The sequence below is a fragment of the Topomyia yanbarensis genome, chromosome 2, assembly GCF_030247195.1.
Source record: "Topomyia yanbarensis strain Yona2022 chromosome 2, ASM3024719v1, whole genome shotgun sequence".
NCBI classification, from domain to species: Eukaryota; Metazoa; Arthropoda; class Insecta; order Diptera; family Culicidae; genus Topomyia; species Topomyia yanbarensis.
This window is the reverse complement of record NC_080671.1, coordinates 194,829,229-194,841,563: the sequence shown is the minus strand read 5'-3', so window position 1 is coordinate 194,841,563 and position 12,335 is coordinate 194,829,229. Positions and strand designations below refer to the sequence as shown.

Genomic DNA, 12,335 nt, shown 5'->3' with positions numbered 1-12,335 from the left:
CAGCATGTCCCTTGGCATAGACAGACTTGTCCATCTTTACCGTTCGTTGATCTGGATCTGCGAATCGAAGTAATTTGGTTACCATTTCAATAGTTTTTAGCCTATGAGATATTGCTATTATAGCGGTTTATATGGGAAATTCCAATGCGACCTTACTAACTACCCTGCACCTCCGGAACCAAAAGTCAGAATCGAATGAAATGCAGTAGTCAATGGGATTGCTGTATCTTTCATTTGAATTCGCTGGGGAACAGGTGTGATATAAGCTTAGGAACTTGGCGAGTTTTTCGGGGGCATCATGAGCCGTCTTAGGTGGCCAATGTGGTCAAAGTTATTTCGATTGACCATTAGTTATCTAGACCCGCAAATCCAAGTAGTGTTGCACCCATTTTAATATGTATTACATGGGTATCATGGTGGCACCAGTTTATGTGGTAATTTGCTGTGTGACCGCACTCCTCAACCCGTAATTCCGGAACCGGAAGTCGGATCAACTAAAAATTCAACAGCAGCTTATGGGAGCGTTATACCTATCATTTGAAGTGTGTGAAAATCGGCTCATCCATCTCTGAGAAAATTGTGTGAGTTTAAATTACACACACATACACACAAGACTGAAGACTGCGATCCTGGTGTTTCCGGACATGTTCAGGATAGTCCTACAGAAATGCCTGGACGATCGCTACTTCCCGGATAGATGGAAGATCCAGAAGCTGGTGTTTCTGCTAAAACCAGGCAAACCACCAGGAGATCCAGCATCGTATCGGCCTATATGCCTGCTAGATACTCTCGGTAAACTCCTGGAAAAAGTCATCCTCAACAGGTTGACGACCTACGCTGAAAATGAGAACGGACTATCGCAGAGACAGTTCGGGTTCCGGAAAGGGATATCGACGGTGGACGTCATCCGCATCGTCATCGCGAACGCGGAGAAAGCATTGAAGCAAAAGAGAAGGGGTAATCGCTACTGCGCCGTGGTAACGATAGACGTGAAGAACGCGTTCAACAGTGCTAGCTGGGGAGCCATCGCCGTAGCGCTGCATAGAGTGCGGGTTCTGGACTATCTGTGCAAGGTTCTGAAAATTACTTTCAGAACCGAGTACTGGTCTACGAAACGAACACGGGGCAGAGGTCGATTGGGGTAACGGTGGGAGTACCTCAGGGCTCCATACTCGGCCCAACGCTCTGGAATATTATGTACAACGGAGTGTTAACACTAGAAATGCCCAGGGGAGTGGAGATCATCGGTTTTGCAGGTGTTGTTATCCTCACGATAACGGGCGAGACCCTTGAGGAGGTGGAGATGCTGACGGCAGAGACAATAGGCATCGTGGAAACCTGGATGGTTATCGTCAAGTTGCAGCTGGCTCACCACAAGACTGAGGTAGTGCTGGTTAGCAACCGTAAGCAAATCCAGCGTCGCGAGATCAGCGTCGGGGGACAATCCATTCCATCGATGCGCGCGCTGAAGCACCTGGGTGTGATGGTTGACGATCGGTTGAATTACAACTGCCATGTCGACTATGTATGTGAGAAGGCTGCGAGGACAACTAGCGCATTGGCAAGGATCATGCCGAATCACGGAGGGGCAAGAGGCAGCACGCGACGTCTCCTGGCGGGTGTCTCATCCTCAATCCTGAGATATGGCGTACCGGCCTGGGCTGCTTCGCTGAACTCAAAGCGGAACCGGACGAAGTTGACAAGCACTTTTCGCCTAATGGCTGTTCGTGTCGCGAGTGCGTACAGAACGATATCGTCGGAGGCGGTATGCGTAATTGCCGGGATGATTCCCATCTGCATCACTCTGGCTGAGGACGTAGAATGCTACCAGCGGAGAAATGAACGTAATGCAAGGAGACTGGTTCGAGCGGACTCGTTGGCTAAGTGGCAGCAAGAGTGGGATTACGCGGAGAAAGGAAGGTGGACCCACCGACTCATCCCAAATGTGTCTACTTGGGTACATAGGAAGCATGGAGAGGTGAACTTCCATCTGACGCAGTTTTTGTCCGGGCATGGATGCTTCCGGAAATACCTACATCGGTTTGGACACGCTTCGTCACCCCTTTGCCCGGAGTGTGTGAACGTGCAAGAGACACCGGTACACGTGGTCTTCGAATACCCCAGATTCGAAGAAGTCCGAAGGGGTATGCCTGATATAACAGTGGATAATATCGTCGTAGAGATGTGCCGCGACGAACATATCAGGGACGCTGTCAACAGAGTTGTTACGAGTATACTCTCCGAGCTGCAAAGGAAGTGGTGAAGGGACCAACAAAGTAACGACATTGGTTAGAACGCCGCAGTGAAACCAAAAATAGGGTTTCGGGAGAAATTCCGCCGCCGGGAAACTTACCGACGGTGTAGACTGGGTCCACCGCCGGGGACCAGTTGAGTAGTACGCGATGTAGCACCGGGCTCGGGTCGTCGGGACGCCAGCTAACCGGATGTCAGGCTTCACCGGAACCGCCGGACCGACCTCGACACTCTACCGGGTAGCTCGTGAGTAGGCTAGATCCACCGTCAGGGATTAGACCGAGTAGACCGCGTCGAGTAGCCAGAAATGGGTCGTTGGGGCGCCAGTGAACCGGAAGCTACGCTCTACCCGGAATCGCTGGATAGACCTCAGCATCTGTTGGCTGGCCGTTGAGTAGGCTAGGTCCACCGCCGGGGACTAGACCGAGTAGACGCGGCGGGGAGCTTAATGGCTCACAGAAACGTACTTCGGTATCGGGAGCGGGGAATTCACGATAGGGCTGATTCGGCGCCGTGGACTACCCGACAGAATCGTGACGAAAAGGTGAGCTAATTGGCTCACGAAACAAACACCGGTAACGAAAGAAATTCCGTTGTCGGGGAACTCACAATCGAAGTAGAATCAGCGGTAAAGCTGGAAGATTTTAGTAGAGCTAAATGGCTCAAGAAAGCGGGTATCGGTGTCGGGGGAAATTCCTCCGTCGGGGAACTATCGGTCGGAGTAGGATGAGTTCACCGTTGAGCACTATCCAAGCGGATCGTGATAAGGCCGGGAGCTGAATGACTCACGGAAACATGAGCTGAATGGCTCAGGGAATGAGCACCTAAACGGCTCACCACAGGGACAAGAAATAAACGGCGACGTAATGGATGGAGACAAGAAGCAGGAGAGGAATCGAGAGTTAAATCAAAGCTCGTAGGTCGTGCCACCCCATGAACCAAGCGAGGCTCCGAGATAGAGAAGAAAGGCGTAAAAAGTAAGGAATATTTTTAGTGGTTAGGCACGAACGTGAGTCGTGAGTCCCACAGAGTGCCGATACACTACAGGCCAGGCTTTTGAAGCTTTTTTAACCTTACTATAAAAAACATACACACATATACACACATACAAACACACAGACATTTTCTGATCTCGACGAACTGCATCGAATGGTATAGACACTCGGCCCTCCGGGCTTCGGTTAAAAAGTCGATTTTTACAGTGACTGCATAGCCTTTCTTTATATGAGAAAGTCAAAACCAAAATTTTTTGAAATAGTTCAAGTAAAAATTTCAAGAACATCTACAGAATTGCATAAATTGAAAATAGTTGCGGATGTACTACGAACCATAAACCACGAATTCATGAAAAATATTTTATGATCTTTTTTATGAACCAGTTCATCAGCACATGAACGATGTTTTATTATTTTGTGAACTATTTCACGGGCACACATTGTCAAGTGTAGCTATTATACTAGGAATCATAAATCAGTTCACGTTTCCATGAATAAGATTTCATGATTTTGTGTACTATTTCACTTGCACGAATAGTCAGTCGCTAGGAATCATGACTCAGTTAATGTATACATGAATAATATTTTTCGATTTTGTGAACTATTGGGCTAGCTCGAATCTAGTTTACAATTCATGAATAATGTTCCGGGTTTCGTGAAATAGTTTACGAGAAAATATTTTAATATAACTACTTCATAACCACGGAAACCAGACCATGTAAAAGATATCACAAATCATGAATCAGTTCACGTCGCATAGTCGGACTCTGAATAATATTCTAAAAAACCTGTTTTAATCCACCTAGCGGTGCAATTGTGCCTTTCTCATTTCTCTAAACTATGGCACGGAGGCTTTTTATGTTCAACATAATTGTGGAAATGTCCATTACATTCTTAGTACACTTTGCACTTATATACAATGGCATGCCAGCCACGAACTTGATGAGCTACGTGTCGACGGTGAAACACTTGAAACAAAAAAATATCATACTCCATTAGCCTAATCAGCATTAGATCAATGTTATCTGCTTGCTAACTCATTTTGTCATGCGGGGGTGGGTATGTGAGGAGGGCGAAAGTCCCATCAACGAACGACTCCCCAGCTTAAATTGGTATGCTTTGTGATACAGTGGTGGCTTAAAGATGATGGGGTTGAAAGGGAGGGGTATGAAGGCTGGATGGTGTGGTGGTCTGAGGGGTGATTTAAAGAGATTTTTAAAGGAGGGGAGTGAACAGTAGAGGGGGGTGTAACCCCTCTCCGTAAACCATCAACTACGCCCCTGTTAAAATCCAGAAACCTTATGCGAGTCGAAAAAAGAAATTTGGCCCTCCGGCAGGGATTAGGTTGAAGTTTTTCAGAGTGATTGCATAACCTTTCTATATGAGAAAGGCAAAAATATGCCAAAATCCAAAAAAGTGAACCGTCGTCAAATTTTTTTTTCCAGTTTGCATCAAATCTCGACGTTTCATGCACCTTGAACACATTTAGCATCAAAAATAAAAATTCTATTATTAATTTTTTCTATAGTTTATATGAGAAATTTCTGTGTGGCCGTACTCTGAAACCCGTAATTCCAGAACCAGAATTCCGATCGATCCAAAATTCAATAGCAGCCGATGGGAAGGTTGCACCTTTCATTTGAGACTAAATTTGGGCAAATCGGTCCAGCCATCTCTGAGAAAAATGAGTGACATTATTTGACACATACGCACATACACACACACATACACACACATACACACACATACATATACACATACACACATACAGACTTTTTCCGATCTCGACGAACTGAGTCGAATGGGATATGACACTCGGCCCTCTGGGCCGGGATTAGGTTGACGTTTTTCAGAGTGATTGCATAACCTTTCTATATGAGAAATGCAAAAAATCACGATTCAACCTTGGGTTTTGGGAATAATGTTCATAAAGTTGTAAACTATTTCACGTACAGAAAATCGATTTGGTAATGGTATGGCGGAAACCGTGACTGAAGTTAACAAAACAAAAACGAATATCTCCACTTATAAACATGTTATATAGGCGTTACTGAATGGAAATGGAATATAATTATAAAACATAAACATTATTCACAATTTTGGGAACAATTTATTTTCGATGGCAGAGTTTAAAAATATACGTTCGTAGCTCGCATTAAATAACAAATGAATTTAGTATCTGATGATCGCGCTCCAGTCGCGCAGAACACATTCGAACACAAACAGCAATATGAGGGCTCGCTGCTTTTAAATGCGAGAACCAACCACCGACTAGCATGTTTTCATACCAATTTTTAGCCATTATTCGGCATTTTCTCGTACGCTTTGCCGCAGATCAAATATTATGTGGTCTGAATGAGCTATAGATAGCTATCGTGAAGCCACACACATTAGTTGGCGGTCCGAGCGGAGCTAAACGATGCGTTATTCAAGTGCCTCTTCTTCATGGGAACGTATAGTTAAAACAGCTTTACCGATTTGTTCACTGCTTCATTCATACGCGAAAGGGCAGTGATCGAGGATGGTCTGCTAGTTCAGGTTTACAGTCATAATTATAGTATATTAGGAGGTGTGTTGCAAGTGTAAAATGTGGAAAAGCTTGTTCCTTCTGGTGATTGGATGTTTTGTCGCTCTACGAGCTAGAAGGTGACGGATATTATCTCATCTAGAGTGCTTTTGAAAGGCTAAAATGTTCAGTTGATTTCAGTGTGCCGGACGGTTCGTCGGAAATTGCGCCAAAGAAACAATTTTGGAAAAACGGTTACGAGTACTCGACAATACCGCTAAACGAAAATAGCAACCACGGAAGGCGAGTTGGCTGTAAATGTCCATCCAAAGAGCGCTATACCAGAAGACCTAGAATAAGAACTGTAATCAGAAGAAATGATGTCGCACTAGAAGATCCTGAGGAGATTATGGAGAGTATGCTGGAGAGATATTTACTGCGGGTTTTGTTAAAGAAAGGACTTTTATCGCCACCGGCATCTAATAGGCAGGGCAACATCGCCAGGAGCTTCTCTCGCACGCAAAAACAGATACAACAGACGTTGCCTGCATTCCAGCATGAAAGAGCTGTATATTCCGATGAGGAAAATTACAGAATGACTCACAATAGTCGATTTTACAGTCAAGAGCCGATTCCGGGTCAGCTGCTATATCCTCCAATCTCCCCGAAGTTTCATCCGACGGCGCGAGTTTATCCGAGTGGACCAGCGGCCAATTTATCCAAACCGCGTTATGTTTCTTCCATGCTAATTCCACATTTCCTGAACAATACAATTGCTAAACCAAACGAAATAGTGCGAAATATTCTTCGGATGAATACGACAGAAAAGGTGAACAGCACGATTCTCCCGAAAAGAGTTAGATACGGTAAGAATGCAGGATATATAAATATAGAAAATATGTTTGAAAACTTCAACTCTTCAAATATAACTGAAGGGTAAACCTAATTAGTTTACTTATTCGCATGGTGGTGATCACAATAATGGAAAGAAAGAAAACTGGAATGTACAACAAAGTTTTTCTCTCCTCGACTCTAGGATCATGATTACCAGGGAAGATACAAATAATTATTATTAGTTTCAGCTAATAATCTTGAGAATGCAGTTTAAAGTAAGTGAACAATTATAATATACAGAGTCGCTACTACAATATTCATTTAGGATCTCTTAGCAGCATAAAGGTCAATGATTTATACGAATTATAAGTGTGTTATGGAGCTTAAATTCCTGAAAGTCACTAATTCTTTTGTAATAATATTTTCTTGAAAAATGCAGTTTAGGTTTATTCAGGAAAAATATCTGCTGATTATTAGTGTGACTGTATTGAATTTTCTCACTCCAAATGAAGAATTTTTCAAGTACAAGATATTTTCGAGTTTTAAATTCTCCTCGTAGAGATCTTTGATTAGTTCACCATTAATCAACTGGTCGATTATTTTGGAAACTAATCAGTCAATTTTTAATCGATTACTTCACATGACGATTATTTGACAACCGATTGATTAGTCGATTTTTTAAATTGACATCCATTTTGTGTTGATATTTGTATCTTTGAACGAGGATCCTACAAAGTTCCGAAACTCCAAAAAGGTTTAAAAAAGTTCTCCAGCCGGATTGTCATCAATACACAAGAATTCACATTGAAAATTCAGAATTCAGGTGCACTCAAAAATTATGAAGCTACGGTTCCTTTATACTCAAGTGTCCGTGTAAATGATTCAATTAACCTATTATCGGATTGGTTACTTCAACAAAATAGCAACAGTCTACGGAAATGAAAGGTTAGATCTTATATTAAACTTTATGCAAAGGCAGGGTAGAAAATCGTTTTACATTCCGGGTTGCCTATGCAATGCCTAATTTCCATTGCTTTGTCAACTATTTATGGCAAACCTAGAGGATTGGCTAACGTAAAAAGGCGAGTTTTCAGAACGTTGGTGGAGATACGTTGATGATATTTTCTGCATTATCAAAGGAAAAGAAAGGTTATTCCAGATGTTGGAAGCCATTAACAACATCTATAAAAATAGGTTTACACACGAGGAAGAGAAATAGCCCTTTTTAGATGGGCGAGTCCTTGATTTTTGAATTAGATAGAAATCCTAGAAATACCTAATGAATTCAATAAAAATATGGCTTATTCATGTAGGAAAATAATTAAAAAGATTGGTATGAATCTGGTTTTCAGTAATAGAAACTACCATCAATCAATTCTAGGTTCCTCAAAAGATTCGATAGACACACTAAGCAAATCTAAGATATGTAAAATATGTTGTCATTGCGATAAAATTTATATCGGACAAACTAAGAGAACTTTGGAAATTCGGTTTCAGGAGCACATTGCGGAAGTGTGCAAAAGTTTCTAGGGAATCTGATAAAGATTTACTAATTCATTTCAAATCCATGGTAGCTTATTCAGAAAAAAAACACGTAACCTAACTACTGAAGATATTAAAATTAAACGTCAAATCTCCAACCCTAGGAAATTGGATGAAGCTGAAAGCTTGGAAATTTTCAAACATTCCTCACCTACCTTACGAAAGCGAGATCAAGGCAACGGATATTCATGGCTCTTCGAAATACAGTTAACTCTCTCTATGTCGATATTGAAGGGACCATCGACATAGGGAGAGATCGACATATAGAACACAATGATTTTCTTTGAGACAACTTTTCCTTCAGGACATCATAATACATACCGGGAAATGAATATAGATGCTCGTATTGGGGGGAGCAGGGTAGTAGACGACGAGGTAAAGTGCACTCGCACTGTAAAATATCAAGTTTGCTGTTTGAGAAGGAATCCCTTATTTGCTGTTTATCATTCTGCGGCACATGTAGGGGAACCCAAGTAACCATAAGCATTTAGCCATTGCACTATATTGGCTATACATTTGCACTAATGTTGCATTGAAACTCTATTACAGCATTAACAACGCAATAAAGCTCTATATTAGCATCAATAATGCATAACTGCACAGCCGACATATAGCATTATAGCTTGCTCTATATGCGTATATAAAGCTGATATAACGCGTACATGCTTCAAGGATCTTTAAAGCATGTAAGCTTTACAAGTGCATTTAATGCCATTATAGAGCAAATAAGAAGCTGATATAATGCTATTGTAATGCTGTGGGTTTATTTGTTATGCAACTCTTCTTGAAGATTATATTCGGCATATTTCATTTCAATCAAACATATGCAATATAGTCCAGGAAGCAAACGCAGCGCACTTACCGTGAAGGACGAGGCAAGGTACCTCAGTTCGAGACTTACTAAAGGTAATTTTCGTAAACATTCATATCATGTGAGAACGAAAACCCATTAAGGATATTCATTACAATGCATTAGAACAGAGTCAATTACGGTTTTAAACAGAATATTTTATTTTAAAATTCTTCCTTTTTGCTCATCATACCGAAAGGAAACATAAGAAATGGTTTTAAAACCATGGCGGACAATGACAACCAACTGAAGCTTTTTAATAGCATTAGTAGTGCCAATATAAGGCTTTCAAATTTGACATTTGTACGCTTTTGCTATATAATAGCATTAGTACTGCAGAAACGAGCTGTCAATCTCTGCTCAGTAATAGCACTATATTTCGCCTTTTCTGGCATAATATCAGCATTATATAAGTATTTAGGGCTTCACGGCTTTATAGGACAGCTTTATATGTGGATTTAAAGCAGATATTAGGCTACGTTATAATGCTTATTGGTTACTTGGGAACATGGGGAGACTTGACCAGGTTTTCAGATAAACCTGCATAAATCTCTAAAAAAGTTTTCAATCCTTCCAAAGTCATTAAGATATAAAGTATGTATGTATAAAGGTATTATTCGTGTTCATAATTTTTTGCGGAATTATTAACTTTTTCAAAAGTTATAAAAGTTTGTCTGAGATAGTGTTTTTTGTAAAATCTCCCCACTGTGGGGAGACTTGACCAAGAGAATTTTGAAAAATCAGAACAAAAAATAATGACATAAATAATACTGTAATCCTTTTTCCATATTGTCGAGGTCATTAGGTAGCAGTAAAAAATATAAAAGGGTTGCATTTCATAAATTTCGACTGTGTTTATTGCTTTTCCTTTTAAGGATTAACTGTACTGCTTACATTGCATATTAACACGTCACGAAATCAGCCATATTACTACCTACTTTGTTTACTAGTACAAAAACATATAGACTGATGTTTGATATGGGATTTTTTTGTGACGTGATTAACTAACAGTAGGTACGACAGCATAGTAAATATCAGAAAATTTTTCTTTCTTCGGCTTATTGCCGCCACTTGGTCATGTCTCCCCAAAAATCTTGGTCAATTCTCCCCAACATTACAACAATTTCGTTCAATCTCGTGCAAATTTTAGTAATAACTATTTCAATATTCCGATTTATGTAAAATCATTTCACTAGTTCATAAAGTATAAAATAATGTATGAGTACTTTAGAAGTAATTATTAGACGAGTAGTCCATGTCCATACAAAGTTTGATACAAAATTACATCATTTAACGCAAATTTATTAAATACGGAATCTTCTATAAGGAAAGCATTTTTCATTCCAAACTTTTAAAATTAGCTTGACGGCCCGAAACTAGTATAAAAATATTTTTGAAAATTTTTCAAGAACCTAATAGAACACGTCATAGCCAATAATAGAATTCTGCGCTTGGTCAAGTCTCTCCATGTTACCCTAATTTAAAAATTGTTTTGACCACGAAAGAATGATTTCCGTGCTACAGATGGCTGCATTTTGAATATTTTTATAGCACGTTAAAGTTAAAATTTTGAACCTAAAAATGCATAATTAAATTATTATTAAATTATAAATTATTATTATTAAATTATAAATTAAAATTATAAATTATAAATTAAATTATTAAATTCTAGAAAACCTCGATAGTTGCAGATTAAGATGAATTCGTTTTACAAAGTCTCGTAGGAAAACATTGAATATCCACTTCATCCCAAATCATGTCTTTACTGTCCCTACATGCAGAATATTGATATAGGACTTAGCGCCCTGATCGCCAATTTTCATTTCATTATGTATATGTTTTGTGATGTCTTGAGAGAAAAAAAAACACATCGACATAGAGAGAGAATAATGCAGGCAAATATAAAGCTAGGTACATCGAGATAGGGAGATATCGAGATAGAGAAAATATCGACATAGAGGAGTTTGTATACGTGCGATCTGAAGGGACCAGGAGGGTGTCACTCCTGTCATTCGCTATGGAGATATACGGACTTTGACAGTAGTCAACATATGATGGGCCTAGCTGCATCTAGGCCCACGTCGCCCGTGCAATAGCATTGGGTTGTTTTGATTTTAACAAAGGCAGATGTTGGCTAGGACAAAATGGCTGTCTAGCAGGGGGCTGGAAGGGACCTACGAAATAATCGAGATAGAGAAAGATATCGACATAGAGAATATCGACATAGAGAGAGTTAACTGTATTATCAACCGGTCAGCTTCACGCGTCTAGGTACCTACAGACCATACCCTACCCGGTTTCTAGATAAAGAATTGCAGCAATCCCGTAATTTCCTATAGCGATTAGGTCGGGCGGTGGCTTAAAGGCAAGCTCTGAACAAAACCAGAGTGTAATGGCGCTGAAAAGTCCGAACGAACCGGATGGCAAGCGATTGTCGACGGCTAGCGGTATTCGGCTCCCCCCGCGAGTATTGCGAGCACAGTGAAAACCTCAACCAATATGAGTAACGTTGGTGATTTCGGAGGATCCAGTATAGCAGAAATATCAACAGTACCAGGTTCCTTTCTTGGGTTATTTATTGACATTAAAGTAAATGTGGGTACCTGGCAATCTTTATCCCGCGACCCGCGAGATAAGATCGACATTACTACAAAAATTATTATTGATTCCCAATATCTGATATATCAATATATCAATATTGTTCAATTTATCAAAAGCGGCAGATTGGTTGGTATAAATCAAATTTATCACGATATTCCATACTCTCTATTATGTAGGATATTGTAGGATGATAGACACAGAAGGTTAGACTATCGAACCTTGCTTTGAAGCCTTGTACATCGTCATAAAGATATTGCTGATAGTTTTAAGAACCAATCAGATCGAAATATGTACTTGGGGACAGCAATCAATGAAGTTATTTCACGATAGTTATTGGTGTCTCGGCTATTTTCCTTTCTATGGACTAGAAACATGTTCGAGGATGAAATATAAATGGAAATTAGTCACTTACAAGAGATGCTCGAGAGACGAGAATAAGCGCAGGCACCAAAACGTCGATGTGACTTTTCAAAACACGTGGATGAAATCCGCTGAGTCTAGGATTGAAAGACGATTTAAACCAAACCGGTAGTTGGTAATTTTCGTTTCATCTAAAGCGTCCAGAATTTGGTCCATGGTCGGAAACGGCTCGAATTGTTTACGCTAGGACCAGAATGAATCAAACAAAGACTCATCACAATTTTGGATACAAACCAGGATGAATCAAGCATTTTTCACGAAGTCCCAGGACACCAGGACAATCAGTTGAAAACCAGGACATGTCCTGGGAAACCAGGACGTCTGGTCACCCTAG

The 12,335-nt window shown here is 40.5% G+C and overlaps 1 protein-coding gene across 1 annotated transcript; it reads left to right on the top strand.

Annotated features, from left to right (window-relative positions):
* The first annotated feature begins 5,786 nt into the window (after positions 1–5,786).
* On the top strand, positions 5,787–6,694 carry LOC131679969 (uncharacterized). The gene is made up of 2 exons (XM_058960712.1): positions 5,787–5,894; positions 5,956–6,694. The coding sequence occupies exons 1-2, from the start codon at positions 5,836–5,838 to the stop codon at positions 6,692–6,694; spliced, it is 798 nt and encodes a 265-aa protein (XP_058816695.1). The 5' UTR covers positions 5,787–5,835.
* The last annotated feature ends 5,641 nt before the right edge of the window (positions 6,695–12,335 follow it).

Coding starts and splice junctions, on each gene's coding strand:
- LOC131679969 (XM_058960712.1), top strand. CDS start 5,836: ATGTGGAAAAGCTTGTTCCTTCTGGTGATTGGATGTTTTGTCGCTCTA. Junction 5,895..5,955: donor GTCGCTCTACGAGCTAGAAG/GTGACGGATATT, acceptor AGTTGATTTCAG/TGTGCCGGACGGTTCGTCGG.